This window comes from Molothrus aeneus, chromosome Z, assembly GCF_037042795.1.
Source record: "Molothrus aeneus isolate 106 chromosome Z, BPBGC_Maene_1.0, whole genome shotgun sequence".
Lineage (NCBI taxonomy): Eukaryota > Metazoa > Chordata > Aves > Passeriformes > Icteridae > Molothrus > Molothrus aeneus.
Window position 1 is genome coordinate 67,421,498 of NC_089680.1, and position 22,600 is coordinate 67,444,097.

Below are 22,600 nucleotides of genomic sequence, written 5' to 3' on the forward strand. Positions count from 1 at the left end.
ACAGACTCAGCTTTATGAAGGAATCGTGGCTACTTAACTCACTAATCCACTTTTAACCTCAGCCTTTGGTTACTACAGGTCACTGAGTTAATCATTTAATTCTCACAGAGTGAACAAAATGCAAAGCTACAGTAAGTCAGCAGGAAAAGAAATTAAATTACACCTTATCAGGTAAATAATTTTCTTAATACTGCACCCATTAATTATTGACTCATGGATGCATGGAATCTATTCCTAGGCTCAAAAATATGTGTTTACTACAGACTGAGCAAGTAATCCCACATAAATACATTTCTGTCCCATATTGCAAAAAGGAATTGATTTGCACAGCATGCAGTACTACCTAGGCTCAACTTAAACATATGTGAATTCTGTTTTCAAATCTTAAAAGGAGAAAGAAAATGTACCTGGGAGGTGAATTTAATGCATTAAATTCCCAAGTCATTATTCATTTTGAGCAGACACACACTTTACAGACAGGAAGCTAGACCATGGAGCTCTTCAAATACCAGCAGTATCTCCAGGAATGCAGTTGCAAAAGGTACTCAGTTCATTCAAAGTATGTGAAAGGGTTAGGAGGTGAATGTCAAGTGAGATTCATTGGAGGGTTTTTATGATTTCAGTTTATACCACTTACACAGAAGTGATTAACTATAGATCTCAACAGTGAATTAGATGTTAAATATGAAAACTCAGCTTGTGAACACTACTGAAAGATAGTGTTCTGCAAGCATCACTAACAACTAATGCAAGAATTACACACGATGGAGCAAACTTCCAAACTGTAAGTGCTACACAAATTTTGTGTGCTACCTCTTACATACACGAAGCCTGGCAGACCCAAAAGGTGTTTTTCACGTGCAGATAGAGACACAGGGAAAAACAAATCAAATCCTAAAGGGAAAAACAATTTCCAACACCTTTTTTTTTTTCTGGAAGTGACTAACACTGTCTGAAACATGACTCAGTAAGAATATGCCTGTGAACTGCTTTTAATCTGTCAAGGTAAGAAACTAAACTCAGTAACCTTGAAGCTGTCATATTGAGAGTTACTTATTCTGGTTCTTTGTCTAAAACCTGTCTATACATTTCTTTTTAACAGCTCATTGTTAAAAATTCTGAAGTAAAGGACTCCCATGCCTCCTAAAACAATGACCTCTGCGCTGTGGAATAATGGTACCTTTTGTTTTATATCTTTCTCCTAACAAATCACAGAACAACACAATGGTGGGGCCATCAGGGTCCTCTGAATGTCATCTGGTCCAGCTGCCTGCTCCAGCAGGGTGACCCAGACTCAGTTGCCCAGAACTACTCCAGACAGCTGTGGTATTATCTCCAAGGACGGAGACTCCACCACAATTATGGACAACCTTTGCCAGTCCTCAGTCATCTGCACAGGGAAAAATTTTTCCTGACGTTCAGAGGGAATATCCTGTGTTTCAGTGTATGCCCACCTGGTCCTGTCACTGGGCACCACTGAAAAGAGCCTGGATCCATCCTCTTTGTGCCTTCCCTTCATGTATTTTTTTACCTCTGTATTCTTTTCTACTTAATGGTTTAGCTTCAGCATGACCAAGTGGCAATCATAAACTTTTTTTAAACACACAATTAGCATTTTTTTCTAAGGGTTGGAATAGTGGATTCAATTTCCCTCAAAATGAGAAAGGAATTTAGCTCAACTTTTTTTTTGGAGATCAACTGTTCTAAATGTTAGGCAATAGAGAACACTATCCACCAAGTATTTGCAGTACATCTTTTAAATCGTTTTTGAGAGTTCAGTCCAGATAACTAGTTTGTGAAGCCAACAGCCTCAATGCATAGGTATGTCCAGTTAAGGGTTACTCAGTCAGGAAAAAAACCCAACTGTCAGAATTGCCAAGCATGCAGAGACAGATATCTAGGAAATTAAACAAAAGTTAGGTACAGTGTTTTTGACTCATTCTTTTGTAAGATCACTCTTTTTCTGATTCAGGCACATAAATTCCACCTAAAATTAGAGGTGGGGATACAAACCCCTTTCTGAATCTGAGCCTTACCTCTTCCTTTCAGATATGCTTAATAACCAGAGATGTGCATTTCAACACTGATAAATTAGACACGGCTGAGCACACAAGTCCAGGGGACCCCTGGCAATTCACTACTCCTACAGATCAGGAACAAAGGTGATTTGTACCTGACTTTTACTATAATTTGAACAGTGTAATGGGCAATCACTGCAAGATTAACAAACCTGCTGGAAGAGAGTCCATGCCCAGCCCCTCCCTTCCACACACCCCAAGCTTGCCCTGTTCAGAGGCAGAAGGCCCATGACCTGAGGGCACTGACAGCCAGCCCACAGCTCCCATGGGAGAGACTAATAGGACTTCACAGGACTACCCTGACCAGTGCACTTTGGGTCATTACCTGTTTTTTTCCTATTTAAACCTGAGACTGTCTGCCTTCCCATTAACTTGTGCTGATTTATGTGTTTTCAAACCATGTGTCACCTGAAATCCCTGTTCCGAATTGATTGGAAGATCAGGGTTTTATAAAATTAAATACTTGGCAACACTCTCAGACCTTTGTCAGCAGATGATCAGATGGTCCTGAACTCAAGGGCAGGATAAACTAATAGTAATAATTACTAAATATGTTCCTCTATCCAATGCATTGTACAATGTCTTAAAAGTTGTAAGGAAACTGTGGGTCTACATACCTTTTTACTGGAGAAGGTGCAATAATTTTGGTAGTTCCTTCATTTTCCCCATTTGTTGTGATCTGGCTCATGTTCTTAGAACCTGGAAAAAAATAAAAAAGCCCAAAATAGTTGAATCCTGTAGCATAAATATTTGCATACCTACTCATCATAATCACCTACAGGGCAGCATGAGAGATAAGATGAGACACAAAATATCTGGTGCATGCTCATCTTGTTAAAGGTGTGTAAGGATCACACCTTTGTGTCTTAGCCTTATTTCTAGTTGTACCAGGGCACTATAAAGTTTAACATGAAGCTCATTCATTACTCTTCCACATAAGACAGAGAAGTCTGAAGCAGTTGTTCTCCAAGGGATACTCTGCCACTGCCAACAGAAGGAAATTCCCTGCTCAGTCAACAATGAGAATAAAGGTGTGAGGAGAATAGAGTTTGATTCCTGCTGGTGCCATGATTTCAGTTTCCGTGCTATGCTGTTAATATCAATCTGTAATTTCCCTTCACACATTGTGTTTCCACCTAATTGGCAATTTCAGACATTTCTCACAAAATTGTTCCCATCTATAGAAACAGATGTCAAGTAGAACAACAAAAAAATGACATTATTGATGTAGACCTCCTCTGGACAGGATTCTGAGCATGTTCATTGAAGATAATTAAACAGATTGAAGATTATAATATGATGTCCTCTGGACAAAAGCAACGGCATCACAATGTTGTTAATATATGTTGTTAATAGTACAAACCCCAAGCCATTTTGACTGGCTAAAACAAAAATGCGATGTCTTAATTTAAGCTGTGAAAAGATTTTGCATGGTAAGTTTTTGCCTCAGAGAAAAGATTTCTTCACAATCTCCTTCAACTTCCTATACCACCCCTTTGGCATACAAAGTCTCTGGACCCTACCTCAACACAAATACTTGCGATTTTCTGATGCCTTTTGTTTGCTCATCAATTGGTTCTCTTACAGGTTAGATTTACCAGTCTTCTGCAGAAATCACCAAATACATGACTTTTTCAAACAAAGGAATTTATCTCCGTACTTCACATATTCTTCTGTGAGGCAGTTTTCGATTAAGTCACAGAAAGTCCTTGTCACTTAATGGAGTAATAAAAACTTGCACTCCAAAACATACCACAGCAGTGAAACAGCTGCCAGAAAAACAGCCAAGGGTCAAATGATATAAAAGTAATAGACACCTCCAGAAGTGATTGTTTGCTATGTTTGGTAATATCCTTACCATTCTGCAGGCACCCAGTCACCTCTGGGTGTCAGGCCATGGTGGGTTAATCAGGAGTTTTCTGTCCACGCCTACAGAAACTGTAATGATTGTCTCCGAGTATGTTCCACCTGGTGTATCTTTTACTGACTACAGTACTGTTCTACCAACTTATATCTCTGTATGATATAGTTATCTAATATAAAAAAGCAGACTTCAAAAACACTGTCCAAACACTAACTTCATTGCAAAACTTACGTATATGGGTGCTTCCTGCTTGCCAAGGCAACGGGCCTCTCAAAAATACCTTAAGCAGAAATCTTGAACATGTCATTCGTGGCCAGTTTCCCTGGTTGTTTACATTTGGCTGGAAAAGGTACTCTCAGGATTGAGTGCACTGCACTGAACTTTTCCAATGAAGTGAATGCACACACTTAATTCCCTTTTACAGCTATATTGACACTGATTTGTCCATTCAATTCAAGCCAACTATTACATTTTTAAAAACTCAAGTGTCCAAAACCATATCAGCCTGGCAAGTTAGTTAGCTTGGCATGCCTGTTTCTTATCAGGTAAAGCCACTTAACTGACATTATCTGGAAGCAGTGTTTGTGTTTAAACCGAGTCATGAGAGCAGCAGATAGTGCGACCAAATGGAAAACATGCAGTAAGAGCTCATGCTTTGCACCCTGGGTTACTGTGAGCCTACAAAAATGAATGGACTTTCATATGTCTACACCAGTACAGCCTACTTTGTGATAAGGGCTGTTTTTCTTATTAGTTTCTAAGACTGTAGCCTCAAGAGTTTGTTCATCTCATGCCCCATAACTGAAATGCGGAAGCAGTCACACCCATCCTTTTACCAAACATTGGATTTTAAGTAAATTTTAAAGTATAAAGCTCGAAGTACATAAATTAGGAAACAGTTAAAATCACCCCAAGATCCATTCTCTCAAAAATCTAACTTTCAAATCCAATCTTACAATTCTCTGGGAAAATACTTTAACTGGGCCAGACCAACAGCTCGACCACAGCTACCAGTAGGGCAGTGAGAGGCATCTGTGGCAAAACGCGATTGCTTAGGGAATTGACAGTACTGTAATTGTAATACCCACACCCAGTTCTCCACCTGGCTTCTAAACACTTATTTTACACTTGTTTATACAACTACCCCACGTGCAAAGGCAGGGACAAAACAAGTCCTCAGCTACCAAACAACAACAAACCCTAAGCAATGTGTTTTCCACCTCTGAATAAACTCAGAATCACAGCAACAGGTCTGGTCACATCAATGTTTGTCCTGAGAGGATGTTCCCAAGGAGCTTTTCATGTTCAGCACTCAGCCAAAAGAATAATGAATACTTTCACTGTATGTGGTGAACGCTGAACATTATCAGTCAGGCCTTAAGACAGTAAGACAGAACAGCAAGAGATCCTGTTCCATGTTTAAGTTTATTATTTGCAAGTAGAGCAAAATGCAACTGTAATTCTCACTCACATGAAAGGGGAAAAACAAGCAAATGAATGAAGTTAGTCTTATCTCACTCACAAGACTTGACAGAACAAAACAAAAAAACTCTTTCTTTAAATGAACACCAACTTGAATACCAGCCTAAACATGTAGCAAAAAAACCCCTATGGGCTACTGTAAAAACACAGTCTAGATCTAATGTAAAATCATAGCCATTAAAGTCTCCTGATATGATTTTTGCACTAGCCCTAGAACAACTGAAATATGAAATGTATCAAACAAGTGACAAAATAGAGGTTACTACATTTTAAACCACTGCAATCTGTATTCTAAGAAAATATTCTGCCATGATAAAGCCAAAAGGTCTGCACTGTTCATCCTATCAGGGGAAGCAATCTACGGCAGTGGCTTGTATACACAAAAAATAGTTTCTCTCTGTTGACAATATCATCTCCTTCAATCTTGATGTTAAACCACAAATATTTTTACTGAAAACAGAAATAATATTTTCTATCATTGTCTTGGCTGGCACCTGCTCCAGCTCTTAACCCAGAGTTCACCAAGTGCATGCAGTCCTAAGGACTTCAGGGTACTTTAGTGGACCAATGAGACAAAGAAACATTATTGCTCAGCTCTGCTAGAGATAACTAACCTCTACCTTCAGGTGACAGAAAAAATATATAAAAAGCACATACTATGTTTATAACACCAGAACATGTACACAAAAAGATGCAACGAGGGGAAGGGTTTTATTTAGATGTCAGACGTTAGAGGTTTTAGCACTTCACAGACACTTATCTGATGGAGGCAATGCCAGTATTATATGCTGCAGTCATGCACTGAGTTCTAACTGCCCCCAAAGCCACTGCTGTGGCTGGTCCCATCACTGGTACCAACAGCTTAAAAAAATACTAAAAAAATCAAAATGGCTAATTGTAGTGAGTGCAAAAATGAAGCTCTTTAATACATTTCACTTTGCAGTCTTAAGAAAAGATAAAAGGGAAAGAAGCAGATGAGGAAAGATGCTGAACTCAGAAAAGGTGAAAGGAAGTTATTTCATCCAAGCTATTTGTGAGCTGTTGTTGGATTTGGGGAGGTAAATGGAAACCTGACTTTCACCCAAAAAAATTAAATTATAAGACTTCATCTAGCTAGATCCTAATTAAAGGTGTATTTGACTGAAAAAACCTTATGATATAACACATGTTAACTGAAATAACCCTGTTTAAAATGTTGGACAAGTAATATTTAGCCTTAATAAACTATATTACAAACAGAAAATGAAGAACAAAGGACTAGCCATCAATGACGACCATCTGCATAATGTCACTATGCAAAAGGAGTATTTATTTTAAGAAGAAATGTAATATAATTTTCTCAAATATTTTAGTCAGGGAAACTTTTACATAACCTGTAAAACTTATTAGAGCATCAGGTAAATTTGCAAGATTAAAAATAGTCTACAAAATTAAATCTACATTGGGATAATATATTTAAGTAAATGATGGGTAAAAATATGCCAAATAGTCTTGATTCATTGAGTGAAATGGACTATGTTACATCTAAAAACAACTTTAGGTAAAAAGAGGCAGATTTATTTAATGCAATAGACTATCATATGTTGCCTGACACAGCAAGGAGAAGCAGCGTTAGCCTTCATTCTTCTTCTGAAATCCTGTTTAAATGGAGGAAGAGTATTCAATGTTTATCACTGTGAATAGCAAAGACAAAATTTTTTAAAAAAGGAGAAAATATGTTTATTCATAGGGCAAGATGGCATTTGAAAGACATAGCTCTCTTCCCTCAGCCCATATTTTGAGCTGGAAATTAAACAAATTAACTTAACATTAATATAATCTAAGTTAATACATTTGTCCCAATGATATGACTGCACATTTGGAACACATCAATTAAGCTGAATTTGAAAAGAAAACAGATGGATGATAGAGATTACACAACTACATGTAAGTAAAATGGTGAAAAAGCAGACATTTTATTTTAAAGTGGGAGAAAGTATTTAAATACATCAAAATAGCAAATACATGTTGCACAGAGAATTCTGATTCCAATTACATCAGCAGAAGAGGCTACAGAAAAGTTTCAGTTTTTCGTCATATTTCCAGCCAAAGAGACTGAAAACAAAATGAACAAACACAAACACATGCACAGCCTCGCAGCAACACAGACTGACCTTCTCTGCCTGGGCTAAGGCAAACATTATTTTAAACGAAGAGCTGAATTTTAGCTGACAAATAGCCACACAAATTTCCTGAAACAGAACCAGGGACTAATGAGGTAGGAAATACTGTTTGGCTTGAACTGCTGCTCTAAGAACAGGACACTCCAGCTGAACAAAAAGTTTAAGTCATTAGGTTCAAGGGTCATTAGCTACTTGTCCTCTCAGACATCCACTTAAAACTGCACACACAATGAAACATATCAGAATCAGAAAGCAAAGCAATTCCTCTCTTTTTACACTAAATAAAATAAAATTTTTAAAAATGTTGTAAACTGCCTCTATTTTCCAAGGCTACACTTTTAATTATGTTACATTTCAAGAGCCACCACAGCTAAAAGGCAGTGTTTTGTTTCTAAAAGTGCACCAGTTCTGTTACTAAATCGAAAGAATACATTCAGGATAACCACTGGAGGTTTCCAGAGGTATATATCTGCTCTCTTTTTAAAAATAGGTTCTCAAAATCTATAGTGGCATATTGAACGACAATAAAAGAGAGATACTATTTACATTTTAAAGCCTAGACAAGTTTTTTCTCAAACAGCAAACACACACACACACACACGCTTTACTCCAGGCACAAGTTTGACTCAAGCGTGTCTGCCTTCTTGTCATAGATGAAGCTAAGCAATACCCATGTAATCATATATAGACCCGGAGCTTGACATCTCTATTACTAAATTTCAGGAAGCATCCATTATCTAGGGCATGAATTCTGTGATCCTTAATCCTATCTCCTCTAACACCTGTGAAATCTTCCAGCTTGCCATGACAGCCTCCACATGCAGAACAGATTTCCAGCTCACACATCTGAAGCATGTTAAAATTTCATGGCACTAACTACTGTTCCACTTAATATCAAAATAAAGGGATACTGTCCTTGAAATGGGAAGATGGTGCAAAAAGTGACACCCTGGGTCAGACAGGCCGAACAATGGGCTACTAACCAAGAGACAAAGGTATAAAATTCGTTTGCAAGAGATAGGTCTCTAGAGGAAAAAAACATGTTCACACTGCCTGTTTTCAAACTTCCCTTTCAACCTTTACATTAGATCTACACACATGGGGGCTTATCCTCATTAATCCACAGAAACTCTTTTCTTTTATCTGGAAAGCTGGAGGTTTCATATCCTGTTAACCTTAGATATAAATACTGACTGAAAGCAAAACACAGAATCCATTCTGAGAGAACCTCAAGGACACTGCAGCAGTTCTGAGTCACCTCATGATGACTAAATGAACCAAAAAAAGAAGACATCTGCCCCAAGGTCAGTAGAGAAGGACCTACCTGTCTGTTGTGCTCTTTTGGGGTAAGTCTTACTGCGACTTCTTTCAATGCTCTGGTCAGGCCGCGGAAGCTGTACAGAAGGGTCTCTCGTCATTCGCAAAGATGTTTTTCCACTTCAAAACACAATAAAATCATGAGAAAACACTTGGGAAAGTTATCCAACAGGATCCTTAGACTGAAAAAAAAACATGCTGTTAACTTGTCACCCCACTTCTCGTTCTCCTGTTGAGTGGCACTAACCCGAATTTTGTTTTGAATCAGTCACTGGCAAAATCATCAACAGATTGTGCCAACCACTCCTATATTTGGCATTTCCAAGTGGAGATATGCCACTAAAACAAAATGCTTTTTGTTAGGAATAGCTTAAGATAGCATGACCTTTTCTAACCTAGAATATTCTAACATACGACTTTCTTAAGTAATATTATTTCTTCCTGACCTTTTTCTGCAAGTTTCCTCCCAGGAAAACATGTTTAATATTGTTTACACATATTTAATATTGTTCAGTTCCAGTCAGTCAGGGGCTACTCCTCTGGCATGTGGAATGACAACCTGAAAGACTGCAAAACAAACTGTAATAAAGGACTCTCACTAGCACAGCCCCAGATGACAACAAATTGAGTAAAAGTCTTGATTCTTGTTTACAGTAAGGTTTTCCTTCACTGCACCATTGAAGTAAATTATTAAGTTTAAATTAATTCTTTTATACTCATTTTAATATTCTTCTCAGTGTGACTAAACAGAATATTGTGGTCATAACAGAAATCTAAAATTCATATTCCTCCCCAAAACTCTGTATTTGTTCCTGGAAACTTATTACACAAGAGAAGTAATTGTCACTATTAATTCCTTAACACCTGAAGTTTGATCATTGTGAAGTAAAATGATTGTACTAGAAAGTACTAAGCAACTATACAGGAGTTACTTATGCAGATTTTCTGAATTATGTGAATAGACTCCATGAAATACTGATAATATTTTCACCAGTAGCCCTTCATAGATATTCAGCACTGCAGAATTTCAATGTTTTCAAAATTATAAAAGAATTGAAGGACAAAAAAAATCTCAAATCCTAATCCTACATCACAGTACTGATGTAATTTTTTTTTGTTTATGTAGTTAGTTTATAGAATGCTCCCAAGTTAGCCAAAAAACTCATCTGCTCAACTTTTAAGGTTGGCAACCATGATAGTACTGCAAATTCCAGAAGCAATTTTAACAAACATCTGGGAATAGGACTTTCCACCCCCACTAAGCACCTCCACCTCCAAAGCATCTGATCTTAAGACAAAAAAATTGCCTTCCTGAAAACTGACACACAATGAGACATCTCTAAAAGATTTAGCAAAAAAAAAAAGAAATAAGAAGAAAACCAAAAACAAACAAACAAACAAAACAGAACAACATTAAAAACACAATACCACAAGACAAATGAAAATATTACGGTCCCCCCACTTACCCAGAAAAACAATGGGATTATGGCTTCTGCTCTGAGCTAATGATGTGTACAGACACATAACACTATCACTGCTTTTGATGATACAGTGGGGGACCAAAGACAAAAAGGGAAGACAACCAAAATTGTCAGTTATGACCATCATCCCAACATGGCATGCCTGATCACTTATCACCCATGACATTTATTAAAACAGGAAGATGAACTGAACTGCACCACCAAGAGCCATAGCTCAAACACAGTTAACTGCTTTATGGCATCGTTTTTTTAATTGATTGAAAAGTTCTTGCCAGTACAAAGCTTTCTCCTCCCCAGGACCAGTGCCCTGCTCCAATCTGCTGAAGTGATCCAACTGAAAAAACTCATCTGCAGTACTCTGGCAGGAATCAGTGAGCTCCTACCCATTATCCCAGATGGGATAATGCAGGCCAGGATCCACTACAAACAAAAAAGGCAGGAAAATCATTGCCCTGTTGTCCACAGCAAGGAGAATCTGGATCATGATAGAGAGTGGGATAACTCAATCTGCATTAGGAAAAAGGCAGAATGACAAAGATTTGCCTAACAAATGATTATCAACCTTACTGATGATTATGATCCACTTAATTCTTGCATGATAGTGGAAACAGTGCTCCTTATCCATCCTTAATTTCAAGTTACAGCATCTTTCAAAGTTTAGAGCCTTGAACATTCATCCGATATTGTCACCTATTCAAGTCAGAGAAGATAGACACTCATTTTGGTATTCCCCAGCTGTCAGGAAAACCTCTTTAGGACATAAACATCAGGACTTATAAGGAGATAATGATTTAGAGAATTGTCAAAGCTACTCCCACTTTGAATACAGACTATAGCAAGCCTCAACCCATTCTGGGGATCTGAAGAAGAAACATTTGTCCCAAAATTTTCAAGCTCCCAAAGACAGTCTGTTAAAATGGCCCTGATTCATCTTTCATCTTCAGAACTCTGCTGGGTCATATTCTGGGTGGTGGTTTTCTTTCACTGGAAGGAAAGAGGAGAAAAGGAATGAAGAAGGAATGAACTGAAGTTTTAAACAATCAAACAAATTCACCTGTACCGATGTTTATAACCTATGGATCCAAACTTGCTGACTTTTCTTGACAGAGAGTTTGATTCATTTTCTGGCACCCTGTGTAGTTTGAAAAATAAAATAACAGAGTAAGTTGCAAAGATAGGTCTGAATTATAGTCTCCTTCCCAAGTCAAGAAAAAACAATACAAATTTGGGCTCAAAAAAAATATTATTTTTTCTGCAAGTTCCTCTTCATCCCTACCACTGGACAGATTCTTATGGGGTTGAGAGTCTCCCAAAGACACCTGTTTGTCCCCCCTATTTTGACTACACACCTCTTTATTTCAGAGTCAAGTGTAAATTGCTGGCACCAGCAGCCTTTCACCTAATTTTGGGAGAAGGCAAATCCACCCTGACACAGTAGTGAGACTGCAGGAGGGATTCTCAATTCACTCATTTACAGCACTGCTAAAGGAAGCCCCGAGGATTCCATCCACCAATTCCCAGTTACACACCTTAGCACATTTCTCGTGGTGTTTTTTGCAAGTGCTTTGAGATGTGCAGTACTGAGAAGATTTTATACACCTCAGTAAGTAAGCAAAATGTTATGGAAATTCAATGAATTTCTATTAATACATATATATATATATATATATATATTTCTGTGCATGGTAGAAAATAGTAATGTCTGAATTCCAAAGGCCTCCCTCAAGCCAATGCTGCTACAGAAAATCTGATGATCAAATACATCCAAATCTATTTGGCAACTTAAATCCTGCCATCTTTCTGATAAAGTCTACTCTACACAATCTCAAGTACTGTTTAGAAAAGAGTGCTAAGATAAAAGAAACCACCAAACTACCAAATTTTAAAAACGTTGTTTCACATCACTGTAAGAAAAGGTTTTGGCTTTTAAAAGCATTCTATAACCAAGAGCACAAATACGTTTCCAGGCAGCAAGCCTTTGTTGCACCACTCTGCAGGTACAACAAGGCTCCCACTCAGTGTAGTGGCCCTATGGAAAACACAACCTAACTTCTGCATCACTCACCTGAAAAATGTATGGTGCTCTACGCAACATTTCCAGAGATGTTTGCATGTGACCTTGTTACGTGCTTCAAAAAAGAAGGAAGTTTCATTGCACTAAAGACAAAACAAAACAAATTAATGCTCTTATGGGGGATCCTGCCATTGGAGTGAATCTCATTTACGGAACACAAGAACCAGCCATTGCATGTCAGTCCATGCAAGAAAAGAAATCAGCACAAACAAAAGCAAGTTCTATAATTCTGTAGAATTCTTCATTTAAAATTGTTTTTCTTTTTGAAAAATAGAGAAAAGAGATTATTGAAACACTTATGTTCATTTGTTCATACACATCTTCTTTCCTAAAAAAACCACAAGTTTTCCTAATAAAATACAAGTTGGTTTTTTTTAAAAAATTAAGTTTCTGATGTTTTCTAAAATGGCAGCTCAGATGTCAATCAAAAATATTCTGGTTAACAGTATAAAAAAAGGCAGGAATAAATGAAAGAAAGAAAGGAGGTCATGATCTGTTATAAACTATTATGAAGCAATGACAGAGGAAACACACAAAACAGGCCAAGGTAAACCTGAGGAGAAAAGAATACTGAAGAAGGGAAGAAGTTTCTTTTTTAAAGAAAGCTAACTTCTGAATAATTCAAAATGTTGAGAAAAAGTTGAAAGTCTTAAAACCCAACTTAAAATCTCTTAAGGAAGACAACAACAGCCGGAACAAAAGCATATACCAAGCTTAAAAGCCAAACTCTGGAAACTGGCAGAGAAAAGAGAAGTGGGACACATACAAACTATGAAATACTTCCAACAGAAAAGGAGAAGCAACAGATACATCACAGTGCTGGTTTTCAACAAGCTAAACACTCAGATGTGTTCACAAAAAATACCCTTCTATCTATTTTTCACTTGGTGAACTCAAGCACTTGGTGTTTCAGCTGTGATTTGCACGAAGAATGAGCAATCCCAGTGATGTCAGTGTGAGAGCTCAGCATGGTATGACACCCCCTGTAACAAAATTGAGTCTCAAACTGTTTTAGCAAGGTGTGAGTTACAAAGGAGGTGTGATTCACACCACCTTCAGCAGCTGATTTTGAACAACCTATGTCCCTGCGTTACTTACACTTCCCCAGTGCCATGCGTACACAAGTAAAAAGCTCAGGCAAGTTTCTCCCTCTCCTGATTTATTGTCGTTTATTATTATCTGCAAGCACCTTGCAAACTGTGAATTAATTCTCTATGTTCTGTAGAATTCAAAATTTCACCTATAACTTTAACAAAAATCCAGTTATATCCCCATTAACAGCTGTCAAGCAGCCTCACAAAACCACAAATTACCTCCTCAAGTAGCTTTTCCTTCACCTTGAAACAAATAACAGCAAAACAACAGAATTTTGCACCTGTGGTTAGAATAATAGAGATTTCATTCCCTGACCAAAAAAAAAAAAACAACCAAAAAACATTATACATGAGCTTATTTTCTCCCATGCCTTATTTTAGTTAAATGTCTGGTTGGAACAGTGCCATGGAACAGGCAAGGAATTAAAATAATTCTCTGGTCTTCCATCAAAAGCACATTTTACTCTCCATGGCAAGAGAAAATAACACAGGCAGTACAGTAAGACAATGACCACCAAGAATGTTGAAACCTAGGATTCATCTGATACTGCTGTGTATATCATAAAATTACTTTGTAGTACATAAATATAAGCATATATATATAAATATGCATAAAATAGAAATAGATAGCTCCAATAAATATATTCCCAAAGTTCCTCAGGTCTGATAGGGATCATCATCCCTCTGCAGGATTCACAAGTGGTTTAACTTATAGACAAAATAACTTTAATTCATGAAAAGTAAAGGCTTCCTGAAAAATCTTGAAAATAGTCAAGGAGAAAACTCAATTTATCATGGACTCTTCTAGAGTAACAACATTGCTCTTTCTCCTCTGATGGCTAGAAACAAGAGTCTACCCACTGAAAAATCATAATGCATTTTACATTGTAAAACTTGTAAAGAAAACATATGAAGTGGTGCTTTGTGTTTGCTTACTTTGCACATAGCAGAAAAGTAGCTTTGGATTTCATTACTTAATTTAAATTACAATTTCTATATTAGACTGTCATCTCATATGATTTCATATAAACCCATACAACTCATCTTCAAAAGGATAATATCAAACTGCATTGTAGTATTACAAACTTGATGCAATATGATGAATCAGTTTAGCTTCTGTTAGGAAATAACTCAATGACTCACTTTTAATATGCAGGATCTTGCTCCTTCTTTGTTTACTCCTACTTTTAGGCAAAGAATCCTCTGTTGCACTTAAATGTATTTAATTACATAATCTCAAAGGAAGGAGTTTCTGGTATGTGGGAAGGGAGAGGCAAAGAGAAGACAGGTATGATTTTTTTTTTTTCTTTGAAGAGACTTTTTAAAATAAGGTGTTTCTGCCTTATCTTACTATTAGACCAATTTGAATACCACTGGCATTCAACGACAGTGGGAAAAAGTTGGGGGAAAAGTTCTATTTCTGTTGAGGAAAAAAGCTCTATTCATCCATTTTTTCTTCTTTAAGTTGCAATTTTAGAACTTTCCCATACACAGAACAAACAGCAGGAAAACACATTAAAATCAGTAAGTGACAGTAAGAGGGACCATATAGTTATACTGCCATTTCATAGAAAGATCTGACCAGCAAAAATTACTGATTCCATCATATGAAGGCATTATTTTCTAAGGCAGAAGAAAATTCACCCTAGCTGGTAAGAAAAATGTTGATGATGCTGAAACATCTAAACTTAGTATTCAGCAATCAATGGCACTCAGGGAGGGCAAAAAATAGAAGGGCTGGTGGGGGGGGAGGTGAGAGGAGGATAATAACCCTATAGATCCAATTTACCAAAACTTTCTGGAATTCAGATCTGGAAAATGAAAGAATTGCCTAAAAGTGATAGGACAGACCAACAAGCCTTCTGATAACACACGCAGTCTTATTTATTTATTTATTTAAATTTGAAGGAAAACCATATGTCTGAAAACTATGGCCTCAAAACTGATGCTTGCTATAACTCAATAGCACAATTAAATTGTGCTATTGAGAGGGAAAATTGTGCTATATAGAGAAAAAAAAAGCCTAAAATACTCAACCCCATCAAAGGGGAAACAATTCACAATTCTTTCACCATTTCTCAGTTATCTGGGAATTATTCTGTAACTTACTGCAACCAAGTCCAGTATGACACTGCTTACAGCACAGCCAGGTTTAGGACTTCCTCCATATTCGTTTTAGGACTATTTAAGGCTTGTAAGAGTAGTGATTACCCTGACAATTCATAGATGCCTATATAAAAAGTTATCAGTACTGAGAACATCAATACCTTTCTGGATTAACATTTCTCCCCCAAGAGAATGACATTTTTTATATTGGTAAAGCAAAGATGGCCTTTTCTGTTAAGACCATGACCTTTTGTTCCCAATAAAAGACAATATTTTTAGCATTTTGAACATAGCAATTTCCTACAGGTAGTTAGTGTTAGCTGGGTGTTTTGCTTATAATTCTTATATATCTGAACCAAAAGAAATAAAGACCTATTGTAATTTTACTAATTATTTATAGGAAATTACACTTCCAAAGTCATTCAGTGCTCTTTGGTGCAACACAAGCTTCTCCTGGCTACTCATCCTGCTGCTTTCAGAGTGCCCAGTGTACTAAAGGTGAGGCACTGTAAATCATGAACTCCTTCCAGAGCAGTCCCAGCTTCTGCACTCTCTGGAGATCTCTCTCCTTTGAACCATTTTGGTGTTTGTCTGCTCTTTCAGGAAGCCCATTTTGCTGATCAAACAAGTAGAAAACCACTTATTTTTGTATGGTTATTTTCAATCCCATCTGTGACTTGCAGGAGCAAGAGAGGGGCAGGAGGATGGGACCAGAGGCTGCAAAAGGACCCTTGCAGCAATAACCAAGCTGTGGGACTGCCTTCTCCTAGCCCTGACAAGGCACACACCCTTTGTCAAAAAATGTGAGGACGAACATTACATATCCCTCTCCTTTAAGGTGCTTTGAAAACTTGTTCTGCAGTCTCCAAAACATGCTACAGCTCATACTGCTAGTACCTCACCACCATTTTTAACCAGAGGAGGAGAGAGAGACTAGCACAGTGGATGCAGATAGCTTGTCTACACTACAAACTTATACACAGACGGACACTGAAGCCCTTCCCTGTTTTATGCTGGCTCCCAGAGCAGCCAGAAGACTGATCTGGCAGGGCCTCTAAGACCTCCACTAGAGAGCTGGGAACTGGAACAGTGCTGCACCCTAAATACCCACGCCTCTCAGGCAGAAGATTAAAAGCGTATTACAAAACCCTTCAAAGGAGACAGGTCAGAGGGGTCATTGCTCTGTCTAAGCACAGAACACCTCTGGAACTAGTACAAAAGTTCAGGAGTGCTTGGCAAACATCTTCCTGCTTGCTTTGCCTCGCCAGCCTGATTACACAGCTTTCAGGCTCAGAGATGCTTTGTGCCCACCTAGCTCAGCTCCTCGGCAGGGCAAGCTCAGCTCGACCTGGAAGAGAAGACACACGCTTAAAATGACAGCTCTTCTCTCTGAGGGCCAGAATATCCCTTGTTCTTGGAGCTCATGGATTACTCCCAGGATAAGAGGCCATTGTCAGCAGATTTACACCCATTGCAGGGAGAACTCACCCTGCCCACAGAGCAAAAATGATTCAAGAATCACCGATGCAGAGCAGGCTTCGCTACCTTAATTTACAAGACATTTATGGGCTCCCAGCAATGCAGGCTCAGAAATGAAGAAGAAAATCCCAAAACCACATTAGGAGCCATACCATCACACACACCACTCCTCCCAGTCACAGTGAGTGCTAATGCTACACAAGGAGGGATCTTGCCCTGTTACAGGACACACTTGCACATACACATACTACACCTGCACATGTAACAGAATTATTAACACTGAAGCTACTGCTTCAGAACATTATTCTTTGCCAGAATAATTATTCTTAGGCACATACCTGGGTACCATCAGCACTAAATTCCAATAGGAAGTATTCTGTCTTTATATATAGACATATGCAGACAAATCACAGCTTATGTAACAAACAATGTACTATTACTGGTTACACAAGGTCAGTCTTTAGGAAAATGATACCAAGTAGGCAATTAAAATTGAAAAAGCTGTGCCAGTTGCATGTCAACATTGAAACAAACATATCTCAGCTTTACAGCAATTACAGCAATTCAAAAACACTAAGGGAGAATTAAAGAAAGCTGACAGTATCACCTTAGTGTCAGTGAATTTAATTTTATGCAGGCCTTGAACCAATCGTACAGTCCTTCTATGATGGCTCAAAAAGCAATTAAGAAAAGACAGGAAAACCCGCAAGCAACCAAAACAAGCCAAAACTGTTTAATATGATATATGAATATCACTGGGCTTGTTCACCTCCACCCTTTATTATCACTCTGAGCTAAGTGGGTGCAAATGCAAATGATACAAAAGTCATTTGCAATTCCTAAATCATAAGAAAAATCAAACCGCTATTTTTGTTTGGAAACTACACATACAATAAATTTGACTTAAGAGTGAGAGTAACATATCTTCAAATCCTGTTCAATCTTCCCAAGAAGCTGCAGGAACTATAAATCAAATTAAAAGTTCCTAGCTGGAATTTGTAACTCAAGACAGAATACAGCATTTGATAGAAAAAGAAGGGGTACAGCAGAACCACCTTATTAACATAATTATTTTTCAGACTAATGAGACTAATGAGAAGCAGATTAAACAGATAAAGCATATTTACAGTGTTTTCTGGACTATTTAAAATAACAAAAAAAAATTTGTGTTTATACAAGTTTCAGCCACACAAAATGGGGAGGATTATGTACTTTGGACTTGCATCAGTGGCTGGTGCTGTTCCTAAAGAGTCATTACCAATTTCACCTTGTGAATTCATCTGAATATGGAAGACTGCAGGGGAACACACAAAAATGTGGAAATAATCTTTAACTGCACAGATTGAGAGATTGTTTTGACTCAAAAATACCCAAATTCCAAGATCTCTTGAAATAAAAATTTCAGAATTCAAAAAGGCCTTTCTCTTACATGAAAAATGATGAAAGCCAGTGTTTTGCACATTGAATTCTTTCTGTTTTGTGAAACAGGAAAAGTAAGAACAGAAGTTTTGCATAAACCCTGCTAAGGAGTGAAATCATTCACGTGCATGTTCAGACACAGAGCAACTGAAGTAAAAGGCTCAGTTACACCAAACAGCACCAGAGTGCAGGGAACAGCACAAAAGTACTTGGTACCTACAGGCAAAAAAACTCTTCATCTCTCACTCCTGCCTATTATCGCATTTACATTCCCAGCCTACACAGTCTATCACAGCATGTTTTTCTCTGTTTCCTTTCATTCCCTAGTTGACAGAGAAATCTAGGAAGCAGGCTGTGCTCCTCACATGGGGAATCACAGGAGGTATGCTGGGCACCCCTTACACTACTCACTTCCACACAGAGCATCCATTGTGACCAAGCTCTGCTTTGCTGGTGGAGAGGGGAGGGCTTTGGCAGCCACCTGTGTTACTGAATTGTTTCCAGTATGGTTGCTCCACAGACATGCTGCCAGGAACTGTGCACAGGCATTAGATGAATTTCTCAGTTTTCTAAGAAATAAACTTCTTTAATCTTCAAAAATTCTTGGCTATTTTATGTCATGTTTAGGGAATGTGAACATGTGAAGCCTTTGCAGGGGAAGGGTTCCTCATTTCATGCTGATGCTTAGAGGTGCCAGGGAGGACCTAACGCCTTTATAGCTCAGAATTCACAGCATGGATTCACACAGGAGGACAATTAAACACTGATTCAATTATTAACACCACTGAAAAAGAGCTTCAGTCTCACATGTCCATGGATGGCCAAATATGAAAGGCAATATTTTGTTTATGAGGGGGCAACAACAATGACCTAAGGGAAAAAATATATAATACAAGCAAAATAGTGAAAGATAGAACCAAAGTACTGATGGTCATGCTTGTAAACAACAGCAACAGGTGTGCAGGAAAAAAAATATGAGGCAGCTAAATATACGGGAATTATTCTCATGGAAGAGATATGAAGAAGTACAAGAGGTTACACTACAAAACAGAAAAGGCAAAGCGGCTTACTTTATTGTAGGACACTAAGCAATAGCATGTTCTGCTCAGTAAGCATCAAGTTTATTAAAAGTGAAGCAATGTAAACAAGAGAATGAACAGCCATAGGTTTGGCTCACACAGACAACAGCGAGGTTTAGGTAGTCTGAAGGCATGGACTTGTACACTTAGACTGTCATCTGTCAAGAAGATAAGATATCCATTTCCACCCACCTAGTCAGAAATACACAGATTCTTCTGGCATGGTTGCAAAAATGTCACACCAATCTCAGCAAGCAACAACAAAGAAGTTACCACAAGTAACTCTATCCAGGGGAAGAGCTTTTCTGGTACTAAAGGCACTCACAGTTTCCTCTTTATGTGCAGTGAAAGGTGACAGTCAGTGTGAATAAGGGGAGCTGGTGTGTGTGTAAACACAGATAAAACCCACTCTGCAGAGAGTTTTTACAACATATGGAAAAGAAAAACACTCAGTTCACCCAGAAATAATCTCTTCTGTTACATGGTGTTAGCTCCTTCACTTTATGACATATAGTTCAACTTAAAGACATTGGAAAACCCCCATTATTTTTACTCCTCCCTAATCTCTTGTGGAGCTCTCTACAACTAACTGGAACAGACATTCCAGACTTAGTATACCACATCTGATACAAGGAAAGTATCAATTCCCTGGACTGTAAAATTATATTACAGGAGGCAGGATGGATATTTACTCTCCTGTAATATACTCATGTGTCATGTGGGAGGACAAAGTGATAGCATTTATTAAAAAAAAACACAAGAGGAATAAAATAAATTAGTGAAACAGATTTTTTGGAGTATTGGAACATACATGAATACACTGATGAGCTTTTCCTCCTCTGTGTAGAACAGCATAAATTGTTATGACAACTTTAATCCAGAGACTGAGGTTGCTGTCTGCTTATTCCAATATATAATTTTGTTCAAAGTACCCCCAGACTGGTAAAAAAGGGAAAAAGAAGATTTCTCTATGCCATTTTGGCCTTTCCTGCTCTTGTTAGGATATGAAGTGCTGTAGAAATACTTCAGATTAGTATTAGTTGCAAAGGCAAATTTAGTGAAGGTACACACCTCTGTACTTACTGTTCTACCCAACAATTCCTAGAAATACCTGTCAAGGCTTGAAACTACCAAGTTCTGTCAAAATGTTTGCCTTATGATCACAATGGTAAGAGTTCACTAGCTGTCAATATTCACAGCCTCAACTTTTCCAAAACCTTCCAGGTTTTTCTACTTAGCATGCTAAGCCTTTGCAATTCCATATGGTTAAAAGAAAACTGTGGAAATGTGGCACCAAAGAGAAGCTACAACTTCATTCACTTCCAAGCAATTCACTCCAAGTCAAACTCAGACTTGTTTGTACATGAACTATCACTCACCCTTTACATGAAACATGGTGAAAAGTTTTCCCAACCTTCCGCCAGCCTTTAAATAACTCTCCTATTTCAACAAACACACCTTCAGAAATAAAATTCCCATAGATTACCACACCAAATATAAACAAGCCACTTGGGAGTAACAAAAGAGAGATTTGCCAAGACATCTGCAGAGACACCAGAAATGCTGTCCACAACAGGAGCAAGACAAATGTCCTCATGGAAAAACCATGGATGAGACTGACAACCATTACAAGGATGAACAAAAATACATAGATAAACAGTAAAGGGGATTTTTGCCAGCAGGTTAATATAATTTAAAACTATTAACTATCAGTCCTTATGAAACTATAAACTTTCATGTCTAACTAAATTTTTAACTAAACCAGACAGCAAAAATCACAAACTGATTGCAACTATGTTTTTTATTGCATGTCATTATCTTTTCCTACATTCTCAACAGTCTCCTCCTCTCCCTATTCCACATGCTTTGTAGGAGATAATTTTTTTTTTTTTTTTTACTTACTGCATCTTAAAACCTCCTCTCTTCCTATCAACCTGCTGTCCTTGCCCCACTAGAACCAACATTGTTTTCTCTCAAATGGTCTAAGTGCAAAGTGATGATAAACTCTGACAAATGGGTTTCAAGCTATACAAGATGGCTCCCTGTTTTGTGCCTGACAGCTTTGTGAGGTTCCCTTCACCTACATTTGGTTTCATACAGTAAATTTCAATAAAACCAATTAGACTTCCACAGACACACTAAATTTCCACCTTCATTAGACCTAAAATTATTTTTTTGATCTTTTCAGGCCTAAATGAAAACTTACATCTTTTCCCAGGACTCGAAGTTCAAACTGTGTTTCCTTGAAGTGAACTTTCGTAATTCTAGGCCTGTAATATTGAGAAAAAAAGACAGACCAAACTTCATGACCTTTTAATTTCATGTGTAGTAAGATATAAAGTTGTATACATTTGCATACAAAGACAAAAAAAAATTCACAGGTAGATTTATTTTTCAGGTATGCCCTAGATGTCAGCAGACAATTAGTGACATGTAAACATTTCAGCATGAGTATGGTAAAAATGATCTATCACCTGGAGTATCAAAGAATTAAAAATCTGCATCATCCAAAGAAATATTAATAATTCTATGTATAATTTTTTGATATTGCTATGATTAAACTTTTAAATAGATACCACAAATTGTAGACATCCATACAACATTGTTATTGTTTTAGTGCAGACTGCACAATTGAATAGTACATACCAGAAATACTTTCCTACTTGTTTTTTATTCTTGTAGACAACAACTCCTATGGGTGTTAATCCTAAAAAGTATTCAGATTTGTTTTCACCCTAGAAAATAAAAATCTATGTCATTCATACAGTTACAAGCAGAATCACAGTATCAGTGAGATCCAGTGAGAAATTCATCCTGGTGACTTGAATATACTGTTTCACTCTGTACAAATAGAAAAATAGTACTTGATCTAGTTATGAAAGCTTCTATATGAAAATTTGTAGAACTGGGGGAAAAGAGGCAAGAAAGAATGGCAGTAAGAGGAAAGAAGGGAATTTCATACCAT

At 37.6% G+C, this 22,600-nt stretch overlaps 1 protein-coding gene across 2 annotated transcripts in view; it reads right to left on the bottom strand.

Annotated features, from left to right (window-relative positions):
- EPB41L4A (erythrocyte membrane protein band 4.1 like 4A) overlaps window positions 1–22,600 on the bottom strand; it is a 119,044-nt gene that overhangs the window by 28,575 nt on the left and 67,869 nt on the right. The window contains exons 8-13 of one of the 2 annotated variants that reach the window (XM_066569103.1): window positions 22,282–22,370; window positions 21,842–21,905; window positions 12,450–12,541; window positions 11,445–11,516; window positions 8,911–9,023; window positions 2,696–2,777 (exon numbers count right to left, since the gene is read on the bottom strand). In XM_066569103.1, the coding sequence (XP_066425200.1) occupies window positions 2,696–2,777; window positions 8,911–9,023; window positions 11,445–11,516; window positions 12,450–12,541; window positions 21,842–21,905; window positions 22,282–22,370 (512 nt within the window). Of the gene's footprint in view, window positions 1–2,695; window positions 2,778–8,910; window positions 9,024–11,438; window positions 11,517–12,449; window positions 12,542–21,841; window positions 21,906–22,281; window positions 22,371–22,600 lie in introns of both variants that reach the window. The other variant, XM_066569101.1, reaches the window with a different exon arrangement.